This window comes from Mastigoproctus giganteus, chromosome 10, assembly GCF_048544385.1.
Source record: "Mastigoproctus giganteus isolate SK-2022 chromosome 10, ASM4854438v1, whole genome shotgun sequence".
Classification (NCBI taxonomy): domain Eukaryota; kingdom Metazoa; phylum Arthropoda; class Arachnida; order Uropygi; family Thelyphonidae; genus Mastigoproctus; species Mastigoproctus giganteus.
The window spans coordinates 28,634,952-28,659,256 of NC_143584.1; the positions used below are offsets into that span (position 1 = coordinate 28,634,952).

At 36.8% G+C, this 24,305-nt stretch overlaps 1 protein-coding gene across 1 annotated transcript in view; it reads right to left on the reverse strand.

Moving 5' to 3' along the window:
- Der-1 (derlin 1) overlaps positions 1 to 21,638 on the reverse strand; it is an 82,077-nt gene extending 60,439 nt beyond the window's left edge. Inside the window, exons 1-3 of the mRNA XM_090383992.1 lie at positions 21,127 to 21,638; positions 16,533 to 16,632; positions 4,976 to 5,040 (exon numbers count right to left, since the gene is read on the reverse strand). Of these exons, the coding sequence (XP_090240118.1) occupies positions 4,976 to 5,040; positions 16,533 to 16,632; positions 21,127 to 21,279 (318 nt within the window). The 5' untranslated portion in view covers positions 21,280 to 21,638. The remainder of the gene's footprint in view (positions 1 to 4,975; positions 5,041 to 16,532; positions 16,633 to 21,126) is intronic.
- Between the last annotated feature and the right edge of the window lie 2,667 nt (positions 21,639 to 24,305).

Here is a 24,305-nt window from a genome sequence, read left to right on the forward strand (position 1 = left end):
GTTTACTTTTGCAAGTTTTCTGCATAATTAACATTTTGTAAATGTACTTTTTATTGAATCTCTAAATGAAGGAGGTAGGGAAGAAACAATGTCTACAATAATTATTCTCAGATAAATTCTACTGTTTATAAAAATTCAAAGTACTTGTATTTAATGTAAAAAGTAAACATCTAAATTGAGGGAATATACGACAGAAAGTTAGTGGACCAAGTTTGCTCGATATATATCAGTGAAATTTTTGTACATAGATTTGCATAAATTTAAGAGATAATATTTGCTCATTATAACTGTGAATCATTATCCCTATGCTTATTATAACTGAGTTTGACTGTATATAGTCGCAAATTGTAGTTTAGTAGTACTGAACTGTTAAATCAGAATAGTTGTTAGGTCATCATCATCAGCCATTTTCAATCCACTGCAGGATGAAGGCCTCTCCAACCACTTTCCAGTTCCTTCTGTTTTGAGCACTGGCCATCCATTTACTACCGGAGAACTCATGAATTTCACCTATCCATCTCTGCCTTTGACTTCCAGGTTTTCTTCTAGCTCCTCTTGGGTACCATTCTGTTATTTTCTTAGTCCATCTGTCATCATGTCTTCGAGCTATATGTCCTGTCCAAGACCATTTTAGTTCTTTAGTTTTGATAAGAATGTCCTTTACTTGAGTTTGCTGCCTAATCCATGTGTTTCTCTTCTTATCTAACAGTCTGATTCCCAATATAATTTGTTCCATTCTTCCCTGTGTAGTTCTCAGCTTCTCTTCCACATTCTTTTGGTGAGTGCCCAAGTTTCACTTCCATAAGTCATGGTGGGGAGTATACATTGATTCATTATTTTACGTTTCAGTCAAACTGGGATATTGCTTTTCAGTATGTGACTATATTTTCTGAATGCTATCCATCCAAAGTTTATTCTTCTCTTGACTTCCAGCCATTTATCATTATTACAGCTAATAACTTGTCCCAGATAAGCATACGACTCCACCTTTTCAATTACTGCTCCTTCAATCATTATTTCCCTTTCTGTGGCATACTTGTTCATCATTACTTTTGTTTTAGCCATATTCATCTTTAGTCCAAAATCCTTACTAACTCTGCATAACTGATTAAGATTTTCCTCTAATTCTTTGGGATCGTGGCTTATGACCACAATGTCATCTGCAAATCGTAAATGGTTTAGGTACTCTCCGTTCACATTGACTCCTTTCTGCGACCAGTCTAATCTTCTGAAAGCTTCCTCAAGGGCAGCAGTAAACAGCTTCGGAGATATTGTGTCTCCTTGTCGAACTCCTTTCTCGATTTTAAATTTCCTACTGTCTTTGTCTATTCTAATAAAGGAGGTAACACTCTCATATATTTTCTTCAAAATCATAATATGTGGGGTATCTATGCCTTGTCTTTCCAGTGCCTGAATGATTGCCTTATGCTGTATGGAGTCAAATGCCGTTTCATAATCCACAAATTCCAGGCATAATGGTGTTTTATATTCATTTGCTTTCTCCATTACTTTCATGATATTACATGAAAGTAATCCATAGTTGAGAATCCTGTCCTAAAGCCAGCTTGCTCTTTGGGCTGATTCTCATCAAGTATTCTTTCTAATCTGTTAGTAATGACCCTTGTGAACAACTTGTAGATGTGGGATAACAAGCTAATTGGTCTATAATTTCCAATTTCTGATTTATCTCCTTTCTTATGCAGCAAAACTATGACTGCATTATTCCACTGCTTAGGTGTCACACCTTTTTTAATGCACTTTGTGAAGAGCCTTGCCAGTTTTTGTGTTATGTCTCTTCCTCCCAATTTTAACAACTCTACAGTAACTTCATCTTCCCCTGGGGCTTTCTGATTCTTCATTTTTTTCAATGCATGTTCTACCTCATCAGGAAGAATATCGGATATGTTGTATTTGTTGCTAATTTGCAATCCATCTTCCCCACTGCTGGCATCATTCCCTTGCTCCTTGTATAATTCTCTATAAGAAATTCTTATAATTAAAAATAAGAAAAGTTGTTAGGTAATAATAACCAATACTAGGAGTTTCCAATTAATATCGTCATTAGATATAAAACAGTAAAGTAGGTTACTTCATCTTATTAAAGAGCTTTATTGAGTATGTTGCATCATAATGTAGCATAGCACAATATATATAATTTCTTATAATTTGTAATTAGAAATTTAGCCATAATTATGCAGAAAACTAGATCTAGGGAGAATAATGTAATCAATATTGGCATGACTAATAATGGAATTGTTGTAGGTGATTCTCTTGCAAGTCTTGTTTGTTGTACTGACTGTGTCATGTATTCAAAACTATCTCTAGGTCAAATAGGACCACATGTGATTCCTCTGTGTATCCCAGGTGCAAGGAGAGTGAAGGGAATAAAAGGTGATATTGTTGATGCAAGTACTAATTATATGAGTGGTGAACAAGTTGCTCCACCTCTCATGTAGAAATAATAATAGGATGACAACAACGAAAGTATTTTTATTTTTTAACAGTCTCCTGCAACACTAAAACATTTTTCCAAACAATGTTCCAGGACTTTTAATTCCTACCAAAAAAAAAAAAAAAAAATCTTGGCTATCCAATGGTATCCACCATGGGAGAATCATCTGCAAATTTCTTACTTCTTTTTTGAGATCTGGGAATAGATGAAAGTTATCTAGTGTTTTTCCAAATCTCTGATAATATCAGTTAGAGTCCAGTTGTATTAAAAAATATTTGCTAATAGCTCTAACCTCAGTTTTCTCCATTTCTTACAGAGGTAGTACTCCTTTGGTCAGTTGCTCACTTGCAACAAAAAAGTATTATTATAAGTGACTAATTTTGTGCATATGCATCAGAGACATGCAGGTACATAATTCAAAAGAATGTGAAACTAATTATTTCAATATTAGGAAGAGAGAGCAACTTTACCACCCCCTATTAAAGGGGATTTAAGGCTTTAGTTCAAAGTTACAAAGTGATTTTTTGAAAAAATCATGAGGTAGGACAATGTGAATATTTTGAATTTTACCCAGACATAGCAGGAGGCATATGTCCTGAGCCCTGATGAGCAATTCTAGAATGGAGAAATTGTACATGGATTGTGGAGTAAAAGTTTTTTTTCAGCATGGCTCGAACTTGTTAATAAAAGGACCTGCTTTTCTAAAGATGGGACACACTCGAATAAAATAAGTGCATGAATATTTACTGGTGATATTGAGGCAGAGTTAGGTGCTACAGAAAAACTGTTAGCTTAATGGTACATAATGGCAGTTAAAAGTAGAGGAAGCTTAGATTCCAGCACAACTTTGAATTTTCCTACTGTAATTTCCTACACACACACACACACACACACACACACACACACACACACACACACACACACACACACACACACACACACACACACACACACACACACACAAACTTGGATATCAGCAGTGGAAGTACAAGGTTTACTGGGGATTCTTATATACACTAATATAGCAAGAAATAGAAATGGAAATGTCTGTAAAGCAGTGGGACTTTCATTGTACACATGAAGGCCACTCCAAAACTAATGCCCCCAAATTTTTTCAAATTCATGTGACATTTCCCTCAAAATGTAATGATATCAGGTGAAAATTTAAACATTACTGCCAGTATTTTAAAGTTTGAATGCTGCATAACAGGTGGCAAGGCTGTAGTAGTCTGTGAAAATGTAAGATGACAATGTGCAAATGAAATGCAGCAGTGTGTTACTAATTTCCTGAATACAGAGAACACTGGAACAACTGAGATTCACTGATGTTTGAAGAATACTTTTATAGGGACATGACTGAAAAAAATGGACATGACTGTCGATGTGAGAACAGTTCGGTGGCAGGCTAGGTATTTTGGTAGCGATTTGAAGAACATATTAAAGTCAGGTCATCCTTGCACTACAGCATGGCAGAACATGTGGAATGAGTAAAACTGATTCATGAATATTGATTCATTTTGCATTAAGACCAAAAAAATGTGTACAAGAGTGTGAATAGGCTTTAATGCACTGAAAATAATTCTGGATAATCTAGAATAGAGGAAATTGTGTGCCAGATGGGTTCCACAAATGCTAACATTTGTGGAACTCATCTCCTTATGTGTGCTCTCTGCGTGGGTTCCACAAATGCTAGCATTTGTGGAGTCCACACACAAGGAGAAGAGTGCAGGCTTATGCTGATCTTCCGGAGTGTCATGAGACCACGTACAATAATTATCTTGACATGATCATCACTGAAGATGAGACCCAGACACACCACTATGAACTGGAGTCAAAGTGGCAGTCTGTGGAGTGGTGACACAAGGATCCATATAATGACAAAATTCAAGGCATAGCCTTCTGCTGGAAAAATCACGTTCTGTTTTTTGAGAAAAGAGAGAGGTTATCCTGGTGGATTTCTTAGAATAAGGACACAATCATTTCTGCTTGCTCTGTGGAGACACTGGAGAAGCTAAAGAAACAAACTGCAAGAGAAGAAAGGAAATTTTTCCTTCAGCACAACAATGCTAGACCCCATACCAGTATCCTGACAAGGAAGATCATTGTGGAATTCAGATGGGCTGTTCTGCTACATTTCCCATACAATCCTGATCATGCACCAGACTTTCATGTGTTTGGCCCTATGAAGGACGGCTTTCATAGGGAACAATTTGCCAAAAACAATGCTGTCACTGCAACCATCAAGAAATGGTTCTTGGAGACTGGCAGCAACTTTTTATGAGGAGGACACAGGTTCTGTTTCAGCAGTGAAGAAAATGTATACAAAGTAGTGATGGAAGTAGTGAATATGTGAAAAACTAAACTGAAGTACTCAAGTATATAATGTAACATACAGTTTAAATTGGCATACCTGTAGTGGCATCTAAAAAAAGATTTGGTGGCATTAGTTTTGGAGCAACATTTGTATATTACTGACATTATTTATACCCAGGTTTTATATTATTTAAACAAAAAAAAGGATACAAATATGGTAAAAAAATTGAAGATAAGCATGAAACAGTAATCCGCTTGACGATGCAGAAATAATCCTGTAAAAAAAAACAAAAAAAAAACAATAAATTCTTTGATAAAGACCAGTGACTGTATGAGACCTTCAACAATTACAATTTCTTATCCAAACAAGTGTTATTTCAGAGAACCAAAACAGATTAGCATTAGCAAAGGCACATGATGCAAAAAAGCAAGCTTATATAGCATCAGCCAAAAAAAAAAAAAAAAAAACCCTTATTTCACCCATCCACTTGCTCCAAATGTTTCTCAAGTTCTGCCTTGAATCTATTTAAGCTATCAACTTCTACAACAACAGATGGAAGTTTGTTCCAGAAATCAACCACCCGCTGGCTAAAGGCAAACTTCCGCACATCTATCCAAAAACCATTTTTTCTGAATTTGAATTTATGTCCTCTCAGGCGATTATTCTGAGCAAGAGGAAGAATCCCATCCAGATAGCTGTACAATGTAGAAAATTTGGCTAATATGATAAATGAACCAAAATCTCCATTACTGATGTTATTAGCATTAGCACTAGTATAGGAATATGATGCAAGAAAGCAAGCTTATGCAGAATCAGCCAACAAAAAAAAAAAAAACCCCGCTCCCATTTCATCCCTCTGTTCATTCCAAATATCTGTCCAGTTCAGTCTTAAATTTATTTAGGCTATCAACTACCCACTGGCTAAAGGCAAACTTCCGCACATCTATCCTACAACTGTCTTTCCTCAATATGAATTTATGCCCTCTAGGGTGATTATTCTGGGCAAGAGGAAGAATCCCATCAGTATTGAGCTTGCTCAAACCATTCAAGGCTTTATACAACTCAATCAGGTCACCTCGCAGGTGCCTGGTCTCCAGACACTGTAATCTGCAAAACTTAAGTCTTTCTTTGTAAGAGCTACCCTTTGTTCCATTCACTAATCTTGTTGCCCTTCTCTGGACTCATTCCAACAACTCTACAACCTTTTTAAAATGAGGCCTCGAGACCTGTATACAGTACTCAAGATGTGGCCTGACCATTGCCTTATACAAGGGGATAATCACCTCCTTATCCCTGCTAGAAAAATACCTGTATATCATTGATAAGACACCATGAGCTACTCTTGCAGACCGTCTGCACTGCTCAGAAAACTTCATATCTGCCTGCACAATTGCCACTCTCTGTCTTCTCCCAATCGACCATCCCTTTATCCATAGCAGCAATTTGCCTCCTATGCCACACTGCCCCAATATGTGCAGCAGTATCAAAAGCCTTTCTAAGATACTTTACTCTGGGGTTATATATGATATCAAAGTTATTCCCTGCATCCAGTTCCTTTGTGACCACATCATAGTATCCAATCAAACTGGTCAGACAAGACTTCCCCTTAACAAAACCATGATGTGTCCGAGCTATAACTGAAGTCTTGTCTAGATAATCCTGCAGTGCTTTTTAACCAGTGCCTCCATTAATTTCCTGGAACAGATGTTAAACTAATAGGTCTATAATTACTTGTGTTGCCTTTGATCATCCTTTGTGAACTGGGGTCACATTTGCTCATCTCCAGTCCATGGGTACCTCCCCTGAGTCCAAGGAAGCTCTCATAATTATGGCTAAGGGTTTGCTTACTTCCTTTTATATAACTGGATAGATTCCATCACCTCGGGTGTCTTTTTTATGTTTATCTTCAACAATCTCTCCTCCACTTTCCTGTCAGTTATTACAAAATCATCTAGCTCACTGCCACAGTTTAATTCACCTCTGGCATTCCCCTCCATGGATAAATCCTCATGTGTGAACGTAGATACAAAATATTCATTTAGTTTGTTAGCTACCTGAGCAGGATCATCAACAGTTGAACCATCGATATCAAGTGGACCAATCTGATTCATCCCCTTTCTTCTAGAGTTTACATAATTAAAGAACTCTTTGCTATTTTTCTTTGCATCCTTTGCCAAAGGTTTCTCATAATCTGCCTAATCTCCTTTGTGACTTGGTTACAGACCAGCCTATATCTATCGTAGGATTCCTTGTCACCCATTAATTTATATGTATCCCATGCATTTTTCTGTCTCATTAGTTCATCTGACATTCATTTAGGCCTAAACCTTGAACAATATTTCTTAGTTGGTATGTAAAGCCTAGTAACTTCCAAGATCATCATCAGTTGGTCCCACTGTATAGAATTTAAATACTGTCTCAGACCACCGTAGTCGCCTTTATGAAAGCAAAAACCCTTCCCTTTACCCCTGATGGTAGTTACCTCTTTGAGTAAATCCCACTTCAGCACACTGTGATCACTGCCCACTAGTGGTTCCTTTATCTACAGAATCTTAATGCATGAAGAGTTACTACTGATAATCAGATCAAGAGTATTACTCCCTCAAGTTGCCTCCTAAACATGCTTGCTGATGTAGAAAACAATCATCCAATAAACCCACGAAAGCCTTGTTAATGTGTGAGTGACCAACCCACAAATTCCATTCAATATCCGGAAAATTAAAATCTCCCATTATAAGACTCTCTGATTTACTGGCCCACTCTATTTCCCTGTATAGTTTCTTGTTATATTCATCAAACCATTGATGAATATAACAAGCCTATAACACACTCCTACTCTCGATTTTGATCTCCCAGTGCTTATGTCACACCAAACTGACTCAACACTGCACTGTCCAGAAATGTTGACTGGCTGCACTTCCTTGGATTTTATGTGTTTTTTAACTAATAGCATAACATCTTCTCCCTTCCTATCCTGTCTATCCTTCCTGTATACATTGTCTCTCCAAATTCCAGTTCTGCATTCCTTATATCTGTGTGACACACGTCTCTGATATCCCAACAATATCTGCATTTGATGTTTTGACCAACACCTCAAATTCATCAAATTTATTTACCAAACTCCTAGCACTGGTGTATATGCAAGTATACATGCACCTGTTCCTATTCTTAGCTACCCTAACACAACCCATGTGTTTACTTGTACTGCAATAACTACCAGCAGTCTCTGAAATACCCTGCATCTTGTTTTTCAGGCTGCTGCTCATTCCAATAGAAGCAGTGCAAGAATCACTTTCACCTCTGCCAGCAGCTGCTGTTAATCCATTAGTCCTTGTATTCCCCCAAGATAGCAGTTTTCCAACCCACCTAACACTGCCTCGATAGCATCAGCAAATATTCTTGCACCCTTTCTATTTAAGTGTATCCCATCCCTGTAGAAGCAATCTCTCCTGTTAACAAGTACAGACCAGGCTGAAAAAAATTCTACCCCTTGAGCCTTGCACAATCTTTCCAGGGTCGAGTTGATTGACAAAGCTCTCATCATCTACTCCCTCCTATTGTGTTATGGGGGTTTAATGGCACATAAGGCAATATATGGCTATAATGCAATCCCCACTGCATTCCACACAATGGCTCCTTGGTGCTCATGATGTTGACATTGGATTATCATAGAGCAAGAATAAGAATTTTTGCAGACTTCTTGGTCTCTTAAATATCAGCATTCTTCAATTTATCTCTGTGAGGTAATAACAATATTTGATGATTGTATCTTACTGAATCTGTTAAATTTATAGGCCTGTCCTTGCATCTTAAGGCACCACAATGTGGATCAGTTACAGACAAGCATGGTATTCTTTTACTGATCATTTTGGTGATTGTATATATACCTGGAAAATTTTATAAACTGAAAACTAGAATTTTATTTATTTTTTTAAAAATAAATCTGGTTTTAGAACTGGTCTAGCACTGTCCGAACAGAATTCCAAGCCTCTTCTTTGAAAGTAATGCTGCAGGATTCAAATTATGTATGTTGCCATAAAATTCAATAATTGTATTTTGAAGTGTGTGTTTTTATCTTGTAACTACCCTGTTCTGTTCTGTTCAATCACATAGCCTGGTTATTCAAAATCTCTACACTGCATAACTTTGTTGCAGCTGACTATAGCTAGGGCTTACAATACTGGTCAAAATCTCAATACTGGTATTTCCGTATTTTTAATTTATGAAACTGGGTATACCGGTATTCCAAAAACAAACGTTTTACTCAACAAATTTTGATGACAATTAGATGCAATAAAGTAAGGAAAAAAACAAGTACTGTAATTACTTGAATTATTCATGTTTTAAATAAACTTTTATTGCAATAATAAATATTCTGAAAAAAATCATTAAAATACAGTTATTCTAAAAACAAAAAAATACGTATTGTTACTACAAAGTTTAACAATTAAACTTTGTAGTTATGTTTTAGTTATGCTTTAGTTATGTTTAAGCATCCACACTACCTGTCCGAAACATAAGCAAGAAACATAAGCAATCAATAGTATGATCATTTAAAATGGATCTAATTTTGGTACATACAGTATTTGATTAGTGGCAGAAAACGCCCTTTTGGATTCTATTCTGGCACTGAGATAATCGTAGATGATCTCAGTCCATATTTTCTAGGCTTTGAACTTTTTTAGCAAAAATAGTTAAATGTTTTTCATTAAGTTCCGACTCAAATTCATCTTTTAAAATTTCATTGGAGTCAGTCAATTTCTTATTTTGGAAAGAATTTTCGGAAAACATGTTCTGTTCCATGTTGTCCTTTCACGGTTGAATTATGTTCATCATTTTTTGAAAGAGAAAGACGTTTTATTAAGCGAAGTATAATTTTCACTATAGTATCTTTACTGAGTCTGGGAGAGAGCAAAGAGTGGGGATAAGGAATAAAGAAGAGAGCAAAGAGTGCAGTTAAGGAATTCTTCACATATATAAGAACAGCATGCAAAGAACAGAAGGACCAAACAGATTGGACCCTTATGTAATGGACGTGGGATAGTATTAGATAACATAGCTGAAGTTGGAGATGAACTCAACAGTTACTTTGCATTGATATTTACATAAAAAAACCCTTTGTGCAAATGAGATATTATGGAAGTGAAGTTGAAAAAAAAAAAATGTAATTAATAATGTTGAAATTTCAAATGATTATTTAATGAGAACTTTCATGCCTATAGGCGAGTAAGGCTCCTGTGGTTGATGGCATATACCCTATAATCTTAAAGGAGGCGGCAAGTGAGTGCATTGAACCATTAAGGCTAGTTATAAGAACAACACTGGACTCAGGAGAGATTCCGTTGGATTGGTGTAAATTGGAACATAAAGGTGGTTCTAGGAGTGTAACGGGAAATTACCGACCGGTCAGTCTAACTTCAGTAGTAGGGAAAATCATGGAGGCAATGATCAAGGGTGGAATTCAGGATCATTTAGATGGAGATGGAATTCTGTAGGATACACAGCATGGTTTTGTAAAGGCAAAATAATGTTTAACAAACCTGGTTAGCCATTTTGACAGGTTACTCGTGAGCTGGATTAAGAAAATTTCAACATTGTTTATTTAGATATCAGCAAAGCATTTGACTCAGTCCCATATGAGTGGTTACTTTATAAGTTGGAGGCTAGAATCATAGGGAAAATCCTTAGATGGATAGCACAATGGCTTGAAGGCACAGGCAGAGGATTGCGCTAAATGGTTATTCCTCAGATTGGGTTAATGTAAGTAGTGGGGTTCCCCAAGGATTAGTATTGGGACCACTGTTGATTTTGATTATCTTAAATGACGTCTATGAAGGGATGGATGGCATAAGGTGTAAACCTGCAGATGATGTAAAGATCAGTAGAGTAGTTAATGATTGCTGCCAAGCAGAATTTCTTCAGATTGACCTAGATAGACTTCCGGGATGGTCAGAAAAGTGGCAGCTATGCTTTAATTCAGCAAAATGCAAGGTCTTACACCTGGGGAATGGCAACCCCAAAATAACTTATACACTTGGTGGAGTTGAACTAAAGTCAGTAGTGGAGGTTGTTGTTGTTGTTTGGTTTTTAGGAGCATTAGCAACTAAGGCCATAGTGACAAATGGGCCTGGAGTACTGGGGTCCATTGTTTAATAATTTTTTCAAATAGATATTTACAGTATACCCAGTATAAAATAAAATATAAGCACAAATTCAGTAGCTTTCGGAACTCGTGTCCCTTTATCAACTGACAAATTTGAATACATTACAAGCAAAGTGTGGCACGTTACTCATTCGTCATTGTTGTAGCACGGACGTGTGCTGCCTTGCGCCAGTGATCATCCATCAATAAAATGGTTGTCTCCATGATGGGATGTATACGCATGCCTTTCTGGCGATTTAATGCCTTAGGGTTGTTTATTATGTTTAGTGACTCTAGCCATAGGCGGTGGCGAAAGTGTCGCGCGTGGTCCACTATCTCAAAGTCGCGCTTGGGGTCAAGATCGTGGTTGGTAGCCCAAAAATGTTCTGCAAGCGCGGACTGGTCAGTTTCGGCAAGCCGGATTGCTCTGTCGTGTTCCGTGAGGCGATCCTGGAGACGTCTCGATGTCTCACCTACGTAGCAACTGTTACAGGCCCTACAGGTGATACGGTACACTACATTGCTGCGTAAGACAGGTGTGACAGGGGTCTTCACACTGGAGACAAGTGAACGTAGGTTCCTACCTGGTAATTGCACACATTTGATGTTGTAACTTCTCAGGATCTTTGAGATACGTCCTGACACTCCTGGATAGTACGGAATGTAGGCGGATGATATGCCGACTTGCTTTGGAGGTCTTGGGTTGGAAGTAAGTTCTTGTGCCTGTAACAAGCATCTGTTTAGTACATGGGATGGATAACCGCATCTGGTTAGGTCCGCCTTCACACGGGAGATCTCGTTACGTCTAATTGTGTCAGTGCTGGAATGGCTCCAGGCCCTGGAGAACAGGGTGCGGGCAGTGCTATTGAGATGGCTTGGAGCGTGGCCGGACCCGTAGTTGGTGAATTGACCGCACCACATGGGTTTGCGGTATACTGAGGTCTCTAGATGTGGGCCTACGCGATGCACTAGTACGTCCAGAAACGGGACCCTAAGGCATTAAATCGCCAGAAAGGCATGCGTATACATCCCATCATGGAGACAACCATTTTATTGATGGATGATCACTGGCGCAAGGCAGCACACATCCGTGCTACAACAATGACGAATGAGTAACGTGCCACACTTTGCTTGTAATGTATTCAAATTTGTCAGTTGATAAAGGGACACGAGTTCCGAAAGCTACTGAATTTGTACTTATATTTTATTTTATACTGGGTATACTGTAAATATCTATTTGAAAAAATTATTAAACTAAGGCCATATTGCTCCGGGGATATGCAGTGGTCATTCCTTGACCTTTCCGCATCCTCCATATTTGGTGGTCACAGGCTCAAACCCCAGTCTAATCAAGAAGCGTGTGCTACGCACTGCTGCTCCTGCCCACCTGGCTACGGAAGCGCCTTGTAGTGGACGAACGGGACTTGGGAGTTACGATACGGTCAGACACGAAGTTTTCCGAGAATTGTGGACAGGTTGCAATGTTGCATAGTGTGCTATCGATGATTTATCGCACATTTGCTAGTAGAGATAACGACGTCATAATCACATAAAGGTGATTTTATAACCTTTATGTGATTATATTATAAACAATTATTATTTTTTTAAAATTAGTACCGAAAAACTGGTATTTTTTGTATCAATACCGGAAAAAAATGACTGGTATCCCGGTATTCAAGATCCTGGTATTGTAAGCACTAACTAGAGCACAATAAGCCTACTTTCATGACTGAACCACCACAGTGCAGTTGCCCCAATTAATTAATTTAAAATAACAATCATCTTTTATAAACAAATTCTCTTGGGAAAAAAAATAAAATTTCTACATATTTAAAATAACCAAATACCTACATACAGTGCAACCCTGATATAATGCAAGTGTCAGACAACAACTTTAATACCAACGTTATAAGAGAAATACGTTATAAGAGAAAAAAAAAGTTGAAAAGTTTACCATTTTCCCCCAGTTTTTTAACATGTTTTATGAGCATACAAACTAAAAGAAATAAATTATTAAAGGTTATATCAATCCCTTTACATTCTACTAATGCACAATACTGCTATGGACTTACATTTTCCTCATCCGTTCTGAAATAGTCATGTAATTTAGTTTTGCCGGAACCGAGCACAGCATTTTTTCAGTATATAATTCTTAAGTGGTCAGATGCAATAAATGGAAATGTCCACTCTCACTCCGACATTCTAACCATGCCATCACCTCATTAATGTTTTCAAGCACTTTGCTTCCGAAAAATAGTGTCAAACTGTGCATCGATGTTACTTTGCGAGCAAAAGAAACAAGTTAGTTAATGTATACAGTACCTTATAAGGTGCAACCTCAATATAACGTGGGTGTCGGGCGACTACTTTAATACCCGCGTTATAGCCAAAAAATTTTTACCATTTTTTCCCAATTTTTTTTTTAACATAAATACACTTTACTTAGTAAATAAATACTTTATTTACTAATATTTTATGAGTATACTGACTAAAAGATACGAAGTATTAAAGGATATATCATTCACTTTACATTATCCTAATACACAATGCAGTTATGAACTTAGATTTTACTCTCTTTCTTGGTGATTCCTTTCTACCTCCCCTCTCTCTCTCTCTCTCTCTCTCTCTCTCTCTCTCTCTCAGGGTACTTGGGAATTTTTTTTTGTCTGGTGCAGCATAAGCCTCAGGCTTCCTTGCACTGTATGGCTAATAATAGTAATAACATTCATTCTGAAACAGTCATGTAGTTTAGTTTGCCGGAACTGATGACATTTTTTGAGCAGATAATTCTTAATAGTGGTCAGATACAATAAATGAAGATGTTCACTATCATTCTGATGCTCTGACTATGCCATAAACTCATTAATGTTTTCAAGCACTTTGTTAATTTCTGATGCCTTTTCCTTACATGAGTCATCCACATTATCTTCTGAGTCACTCCCTAAGTCAGCGGCCTACTGTTTGTTGATTGTCTCCTCACTGTTTACAGAGGCTGCAATTTCTTCCTTGCTCAGATAATGTGTATCCAAATCAATCTAAGCAGACAGGTCATTTGCTCGAAGACTGCCACCAAGTACATTACAAACAGCCTTTGCTTCTTGTTCTGACAATGCTGCTAATCAAGTTCAGAAATTCAACAATTCATTAGAGAGTATGCTATATATATATATCTGGCATGATTAATATGTAAGACAATCATAACATCAAATACTGAGGGGGAAAAAATGAAAAAGTTTTGGTATTTGACCTGTTTACATATTTGATTTTTAATTAAGGTTTAACTTTTAGTATCTTAATTTCAGTGCTTGTTTTTTGTAAATAACATTAATGATTCAGATGGGAATCAGCACACTATTATTGTTACTTGTTAATGGGTAGTTTGTTTCCTCTTGTAATTGTGTTTATTGTTAAAAGAAAATTGGATTATTTTAAATATGTAGGTATTGGGTTATTTTAAATACAGTGCTTCGTCATACTGCAGTTTCAGATATACCATAGGTATGTCCACCAAAACGAAAATAAAGTGTGTTCAAAGAACTAGCAATTTCATATTGGAAACTGGAGAAATGAATACTGTTACTGTATGTATTTGTACAAAGGGTACTAGGAAAATTTTGCAATACAGCTTTGTTTATTTAATTTTTTCAAAGTAATTTCCTCTACATTCAATACACCTCTCCATCCTCCGAAACCAATCTTTAAACCAGTTCTGCCAAGTTTCACTAAGGAGTAAAGCACACTCGTTGTCCCAAGCCCGTAGAAGGTCTTCATCACTGGAAAACCGCCTCCCTTTTAGCTTCATTTTCACATGTGGGAACAGTGCAAAGTCGCAGGGAGCAAGGTCTGGACTGTAGGGAGGGTGCTCGAGAAGTTTCAGTCCTGTCGTGGTCAAATATTCGGTGCAGGCTTTGGCGCGGTGAGCTGGAGCATTATCGTGATGGAGGTACCAGGTGTCCATTCTTGACTTTGGCCGCAGGTTCTTCATAGATCCAATGACTTTAGGCAGGCATTGTTCAGTATACCACTTAGCTGTGACTGTCTTCTGCATGTCCAAAACGACACGTTCCACAATTCCACTCGATTTGAAAAATACAGCTATCATTTTCTTCTTTACAGATCGGGATTTTCTGACAATTACGGGTGTGTCATCATCATCATCAAAGACCCAAACTTTGTTTTGAGCCTTGGTCGGCAGATCATAATAGTACAGCCAAGTCTCGTCACCTGTCACGATGTTGTTCACATACCGAGATTGTCCCTTATCAAACTTTTTTAACATCTCCCGGCACCAAGTCACACGTCGTGTCATCTGCTCTTCAGTCAGTTGATGCGGCATCCAGAGAGAACCAAGTTTCTTCACGTGCAAATGATCTTGCAGAATCGAACGAATTGCTGGTGCATTTAGGCCCAAAGTATCCTCTATCTGTTGGTAGGTCACTCGCTGTTTTCGTCAAGCATTTTCCTCACAGCCGTAACGTTTTCCTCCGTAACTGACGTTCGTGGCCTTCCCGGCCTCTCAGAATCCTCCAGAGTGAAATTTCCCCTTTGGAATTCAATTCTCTATACCACCTGAATATCGTTGTACAATGTGGACAATCATTATCTAGTGCAAGAGTCATTTCTTCTAAGCACTGGTCTTTGGTTAAACCACGCACGAAATTATACCGCAAAACTGTCCTTATCTCATTTCGTGACCACGATGCCATCGCAAGCACTTTACACTCTCACTACTAATGAATAACTGAGCCCATCGACTTGGCGCGGCGGCTACTATGCATGTATGAATATGTCTCAACATGCAGCAACAAGCAGCTTCCTGTGATTCATTGTTGCGTCATATTGCAAAACTTTCCTAGTACCCTTTGTATCTACTACATCCTATTATGTATTTCCAAGAGGAGAAATTAGCTACTGTATTTGCTTTGATATATTTAGAGATATTTAGGATAGCAAAAACTGCTAAGGGGTAACCCAAGGAAAAATATACATGAACCGACAAGTGATTTATGGAGAAATCACATGACTTCACTTTGGCACTATAAGAGGTTGGACAGTTTGGTTTATTTTAAGCAAAGTTGCACTGGCTGATGAGAGTTGTATGCCACCTAGTATTGCCTGGCAACAATGAGGGGTGGAAATACTTCATGTGGTGTGGATGCCACACCCCGACCACTGCTACGTTTGTTCGCACCAGGGTAGTCACCTCCACTATACTAGGTGTATATTTCAGGACTTGCACAATGAAATTATACCCAGGGTTACAACAGTCCAAATTTGTGAAAGCACATTGTGAAATGCAAGCAGAGGATTTGGTTGTCACAGAATGACTAGATAGCTGAAATTTGGTCCACTTGATCTAAGTGTCACCTGAATATCAGTTCCACTAGCGTTTTAGACACTTACATAGCAAGCTCAGCTTGTCAGACCTGAAAGAATATCTGAGACAGGCTGAAGAACCAGATATATATGAAGCTTGTATATGAAACCATTATACTCCTAAGTTAAACGTAATTTCTTTGTACTACACTATAATTCATTTTCTTATTCTGCTCATTAAAAATAAAATCCTAACAATTAATCATAAATATCTGCATAAACATATTTGAGAATTCTATGTGAAATACCTGTTTCCAATCTCAGTGAATAATTGTACAAAAAAAACAAATTTAGTAGATATCTGAAGCCAAGTGGATAATAGAAAAGTGCTGTTACTGGTCTCCATACCTGAAAAATAAAGAAGAAAACTGGTAAAGAATTTGTATTAAAAAAAAAAAAAAAAAAAAATCAGTTTGAAATTTCTATTTCCCCATAAAGAAAAATAAAATTTAAACACAGTCATTCGATTGAAAGGCAAAGATACTGACACTGTGTATTTTCAACTAGTTAAACTATAAACAAATTTGCACCTTGATAGTCAAGATAACATTATAAGACAAAGCCACTTTTAAATATCTAACTTCACTATTTTATAAACTTGCATTTTATTTCCCACATGACAAAATACAACCCTAAATCCTTCCATGACAAATTTGGTACATATACATATATATATATATATATTTTTTTTTCCCAGTTTCAAAGTATGGTTGTGATTCTAACATCTATCATAATTTTTTAGGCTTGTCTACAAATGTTTCAAGCGCCTGTTAGCTTCATTATGTCCACCCATCCACACATGTGAGACATATTTATCCAAACAATTTGCCACTGACCTTTAGAAACAAGCCTTAGGAACAATTAGTTCATTACATTTATTTTATTAAATACCATATTTCCCACCATGTCAGGAGCCCTTTCCCTAGAAATCTATCTCAAAAAAATCACCCTGCATCTTATAAGGTGATGGTCATGGCTATCAATAAACAAGCATGTTGTTATATCTTATCTTGCCAACGATTTCATCAATATACCAATAATTTCACAAAACTCTTGCTAAAATTTTAAAATGTCCAAATAAATTACTAGTAAATTTTACCTTTGGGGAGAAAACATTGCTGGATTTGTTAAGGTATCTAATGAATATTTTTATGGTGGGAACATGAAAACATTCATTACATGAATGTTTTCATGGTGTAGCCATAGCCACAATACCTGTGCATGCACATTTTTTCAACTTTAACATTCAATTTCAGATTACCAGTACCCTATTATGATGACATAAATAAAAAAAAAAAAAAAAAAAAAAAAGCAGCTTGTTTACACAATTGGCTACATATTACATGTCATCAGTTAAGCAAAGTAACACAGAAACAGAGCTGCAGAAAGACATTTTAGGCCACCAACAGAAAAGATCTGTGGGTGGCAGAAACAAGAGAATAAACTCAGTATGGCAATCAAAAACAAGCATACTCTTTGTTGACTAACAGCAAGATCAAGCCAGGACTTGAGAAAGAACTGAACAACTTGGTAATAGAACAGAGTAACTGTAGTATATCTGTGTCAATAAAAACAATCATTTTTTGGGCAAAAGTCAGGGCAACAGCAAAGGGAATTGATGATTTTTATGGCACAACAAGTTGGTGTTATGGATTTATGAAGCAAAACAGTTTAGCTGTAAAGGTATGAACAAGGATAGCCCAGAAAATGCCAGAACAATATGAAAGCCAAATCGTGGAATTTCACAGATTTATAAATTAAATGCTAGGAAGCACAAAAACTAAGAGCTTGGCCAAATTGGTAATATGGATGAAATACCTTTAACATTTGATGTGTTAATAGAAGTGTGAACATTTTAAAGGTATAAAATCAGTAACTATGAAGATATTAGGCCATGAAAAGACACACTATAGTGCTGCTTTGGTTGTCAAAGGAAGGAAACTTCAACCTCTCCTCATATTCGAGAGAAAAACTCTGCCAAACGAAAAAATTCCACAAGTATTTTTGTCAGTGTTCATCCTATGGGGGTGGATGGAAGAAGAAGATGGAGTCAATATTGCTGTAAAAAGTGATCGCGGCGTCCTGGTGGCTTCTCAAGAAACCAGCCATACTGGTGTGGGACCAATTTCATACACATAAAACAGAAGCCAGAAAAAGGAGGGTGGAAAAGTTAAAACTATATTCCAGTGGCCAATTACAACCTCTGGATGTTTCTATTAACAAGCCCTTTAAAAGCTTTCATTAAAGAAGCATGGGCTAAATAGAAGAAGGCAACAAAATACAACTTAACACCTACGTTGCATGAAGAGACCAAGATATCTCAGTTGTGCCAATGGTTAAAAATTTCTTGGGATGCAGTGAAGATCGAGTGAGTTGTGAAGTCATTTAAGAAGTGTGTCATCAGTAATACCTTGGGCAGTACAGACGACGATATTCTGTTTGATGAGAATGACAGTTCACCATCAAACAGCAGCAATGACCATGAGGATGATAGCAGTGATGGGGCTCTAGGTTTTGAAGATGAGTAAAAACTTGCTTTTACCTTTTATGTTAGTATGTATGGTTTACCTTAGTATGTATGGTATTATAAAAATAGTCATGTGTAATAAAACACTTTTGTTTAAAAAGAATGAGAAGTAATGTGGTGTGTGCAATAAAATAAGTTACTCAAAAAAAAATTTTTTTTTTTAAATAATCTTTGAATCACTAACTCCTGGCTTTTTTTCAACATTGTCTTATATCTATGAAGTAAACGTCAGATCACCTATCATTAGTAACTACACATGCCCTTAAAATATATAACTGTTCTATAATATCATTAAGTTTTGTTCCTAGCAGTCATACTAGGTCCTATTTTTCCTGTCTTTCCTGTAATATATATAAACCTGAGCATTTTTATAAAGAATATCTAGAATGTTTAACTGAACAAAACTTTTCCATTTTAGTTCTTACAGTTAGGTATTGGCAAATAATAATACCATCTCATCATTGAAGATCACTTTCCAGGCAGTAAAGTTTTATTATCTTAATTTGTTCAGGGTTGCATTTATAAATTTGTAGATGCGGACCCTACACAAAATATCTGTATACACTGGTCTTAGATGAAATATCCATAAATGGGCACCTTACATATGGGGTATGAGAAAAAATTTTGAGTAATGATTCTTGAAACACTAAATCCATTATTAATTATTATTTTTAATAATAATTAAAAAATGGACAATCACTGCAGAACATACTGTGGTCTAAAGCAACTGTTTACACATGCCTATTTACAGAAGGTAATCTAATGTACCAGAATCTGGGAGAAAATTTCATGGGCTCTGCCAAATTACATCCTGCCCCAAGAGCAGATTTACTGAGGTGCAGTGGCAGAGTTGCTCCAGAGCTCCAAAGTCAAGGAGCCCTAGAACAATGCAGTTAATGAGAAGAGAAGATGAGAAGTCCAGAGAAGCTGAGCCTTTATAAGAGTCCCATGTGATTTAAATGGCAGTTCCCAAAACTCAGGTCTATTCAATCAATGTATTTAGGGCCCCTTTGGGGAGTTTCAAAGTTTTGGGAGAAAATATGTAAATATCTTTCGATTTAAATATTAAAAAGGTATTTATTTTCCTACGTAACTATATAATTTCACATATGGGGGTTAGAAAAAACACAACAGTACGGTTTTTTCCTGAACTTTTACAGTTACGTTTAAAAAACTATTCAGTTATATTTAAAAACTTTATAAGTACATAAAAATGATAAATTTTTCATTCATTAACTTAGAATTGAAATTCTTTTTAAGTAATTTTTCTGCTGACATTGAATGTTCACCAGGCTGCCAACAGAAAGCATTTTGTAGGCTGCCAATTTAATAGGTCTAGGTGTAAATTTGGCTCTGAATTCCTTGTGCATGGTTTATTCCTTTGATGTAGAATATGTTAATTTTTAACACATTCTACATCAAAGAGAGTATGAGGGCAGCCTGGCTCACCTCCCAGTGGTGGTGATGGGCAGCGTAGGGTTCCACTAGGGGCCCTGCAGCCAAGTAGCCGGAGACAACAACAGAACATAACACAATACTGCATAAACCAGACATTACACTTTTTTTCTGGCTTATGCAATAGTTCTGCATTCCATCACAGAGTACATATGGTGCAGATGTGGGAAACCACTGGTGGCACCTAACCCTAAATACTATCCACTATTCCACATCAAAGTAAATTTGTTATATATATATATATTTTATTAACATATAGTGAACTTGCATGATTATTTCAATTAAAACTGAAAAAAAATTAAGCTCCAAAAGAAAATTAACTGAGTGAAGAAAGTTTGGCTGATTTTTCATTTCTCTCTCATCATACTTTTATATTACAAGCCTGGACACCATGAAAGAGGTTTATTACTGCCAACAGACTATAAATGCTGGAATATCATCAGGGGCGTAAAAAATAATGTGGATCTTGGTGCTAATTACATGACAGCTTTTCTGTTGTGTTCGTGTGTAAAATGGACCTCACAAAGTGTGCAATGGGTCTCCTTTGCATTTGTGTGTGCCCACGTAATGCAAATATAACAGTTAAAAAGCATGTCAATTCTAACATAAAATAAATCTATAAGATAAAGATAATAATAAAATAAAAATAATTATTTTAGGTTTGTTGAACTTTTTGCTGATTATTAAAAACGAATTTAACTAATTAAAAGGTCTTGGCCTTACCATTTCTTTTGGTAGTAAATTTAAACTTATAATTACTAGTTATATAAACAATTATTTTCCAAAATCAATAAGCTGTACTATTTATAAGAATAAAATATGTAACTGTTAATATTTATGAAAAAAAAAAAATTCTTTACCTGAAAATTATACAGAAACATATAGTAATTAAACAGCAAATATCTTGGCTGTAAGAGACCAATTCCTCCCAAAACAGGAACTACTACCGATAATCCAAACCAATATCTTGTGAATACTGGAAGTGTTTTGAACCATAACATAGGATTATCCATGTCTTCTTTAATCTCGGATAGCAATTACAATCCAATATAAAGCAATATCCAGCTCAGTTTTTATTTAATTCTGTGTCTAAGCAACCAAACACAAAACAATCAGCCCAGCATGATGTTATTACAAAGCTCTCTGTGATTGCGTTGTTAATATATGGCATTCGCAAAGCGAAATAGGCTTTATAGTTAAGAAAGCGAACGCATGGAGCTGCTTCATGTAACTAATATGCATATTTATAGATCGGAATAATTCTAAAAGAACCAATTAGCAAGCAAACACATTTCTGTTTCACAACATACTTTAATCACGACAAAACGCACTAACAAATATGAAACTCTGCTTGCTGAAATGTCTAAAAAGTTAACCAGACGTATCAAGACATCATTGGGTAATAACACTCAGCCCAACCTTCGTAAAGTCAAGAGTACTAACCTCAGAAGTCTCAAATGTCAAATATTCCAATGAACTATAATTTATATATTACATATACACTTTAAAATTCAGACATTTCACTCTAAAAAATAACAGTTAATCTAATCTAATAGTTATATAACTATTGAAATAAGCATTAATTAAATCTATAGAAATAATTATTAATTAGATATATATAAACAACTATAGTTCTAATCTGTGGTAATATCAATACCAATCTTTATTAAAAAATCATCAGTATAGATTATAATAGAATTTCTCTGTATAGGAGAAAAAAAAACCCTTATGAAAATTATTATTCTAAATATTTTCTCCTTTTTTATATGGTATTTTTCTGCCCCATGACAGGTCCTGGTACCAAGCAAACGGAGTAATTGGCTGTGTCCGGTTGCTGTTATTAATATTGTAACTCTTGGACGAGGAACTGTCTTCCTGTTCTACAGGTGTCCAGGATAGTAACTTTCTGGAATTCTATGTAGGTTATCTCTGGGAGGCCTATTGTTGCTAGGGTTTTACGGAGGCTCTTTGGCCCCATTCCGGTGGTTCACACGATGATCGGAAAGATCATTGTTTGTTTAATATGCCATATATTAGCAACTTTATTATTATCATTATTATTATTATTATTATTATTATTATTATTAGCCATATGATGTAAGGAAGCGTGAGGCTTATACTGCACCATCCAAAAAAAAATTTCTGAGTTACCTAGAGAGAGAGAGAGAGAGAGAGAGAGAGAGAGAGAGAGAGAGAGAGAGAGAGAGAGAGAGAGAGAGAGAGAGAACTAGAAAGGAAACACCAAGAAAGAGAAGAATGATGATATCCAGCTCAGGACCCTGGGTGTGTCAATTCCATACTCACCAGATGTGATCCCCTGAGGTTGTACAAATGAGGTTGTACATTTGTATATATGCCACATATGAACTAATGAGACTCTTGACAGAGAAGAAAAATTCATGGGATGCATATAAATTATCAGACGACATAGAAGCCTATGGTAGATATAAGCTATTCTGTAATCAATTCACAAAGGAGGTCAGGCAAGGGAAAACAGATTGCGACAAACGTTCTGCAGAGGTTAGCATTAGCATTAGCATTAGCATTAGCATTAGCAGAGGCATTTGATGCAAGAAAGCAAGCTTATGCAGCATCAGCCAAAAAATTTAAAGTAAAATAAATAAATAAAAAATAACCACTTCCACTTCACCCCTCTGTTCGTTCGAAATACCTGTCCAGTTGAGCCTTAAATTTGTTTAGGCTATCAACTTCAACAACAAATGATGGAAGTCGGTTCCACCAACTAACCACTCGCTGGCCAAAGGCAAATTTCCGCACATCTATCCGACATCCGTCCTTCCTCAATTTGAATTTATGCCCTCTCAGGTGATTATTCTGAGGTAGAGGAAGAATCCCATCAGCATTGAGCATGCTCAAACCATTCAAAGCCTTATACACCTCTATCAGATCACCTCGCCGGTGCCTAGTCTCCAGACTCCGTAATTTGCAAAATTTAAGCCTTTCTTCGTAAGAGCAACCCTTTGTTCCATTCACTAATCTTGTTGCCCCTCTCTGTACCTGTTCAAGCAGCTCTACATCCTTCTTGAAATGAGGCTTCCAGACCTGTATACAGTACTCAAGATGTGGCCTAACCATTGCCTTATACAAGGGAATAATCACCTCCTTATCCCGGCTAGAAAAATTCCTGTATATCATTGACAAGACACCATGAGCTACCCTTGCAGCTCGTCTGCACTGCTCAGAGAACTTCATGTCTGCCTGCACAATTACCCCCAGGTCGTTTTCATTCTCCACCACCACTGTCAGTGTAGTACCGCAGAGTTGATACGTTGCTCTGGGGTTACTGTTTCCCATATGTAGTACTTTACATTTGTCAATGTTAAACTTCATTTGCCACCTCTCAGCCCATCTGCTCAACCTTTCCAGATCCTGTTGCAGCAGTATAGCGTCAGTAGTGTCCTTAACAACCCTGCCAACCTTTGTATCATCTGCAAACTTGGACATTAAACTTGATATACCATCATCAATATCATTCATAAACACCGAAAACAACAACGGACCCAACACTGAACCCTGAGGAACTCCACTAATAACATTAGTGCATGAAGAGCAGTGTCCATTGATTACCACTCTCTGTCTTCTGCCACTCAACCATCCCCTTATCCATAGCAGCAATTTGCCTCCAATGCCACACTGCTCCAATTTGTGCAGCAGTCTTCCATGTGCAACAGTATCAAAAGCCTTTCTAAGATCCAAATATATAATATCAAAGTTATTCCCTGCATCCAGTTCTTTTGTGACTACATCATAGTATCCAATCAAATTGGTCAGGTAAGACCTGCCCTTAACAAAACCATGCTGCGTCTGAGCTATAACTGAATTATTGTCTAGATGATCCTGCAGTGCTTCTTTAACCAGTGTTTCCCGTGTTACGAACAAAGTTTTGCCAACATTCAATTTTTGCATCTGCGACGACTTTATGTAGCCTTTTCCTTAGATCACTGTATTGCTGTTTCAGTCTCTGGACATCAGTGTCTGCCAGGCGCCTGTTTCGTTGGTAAGATTTCCTAGCATTCAT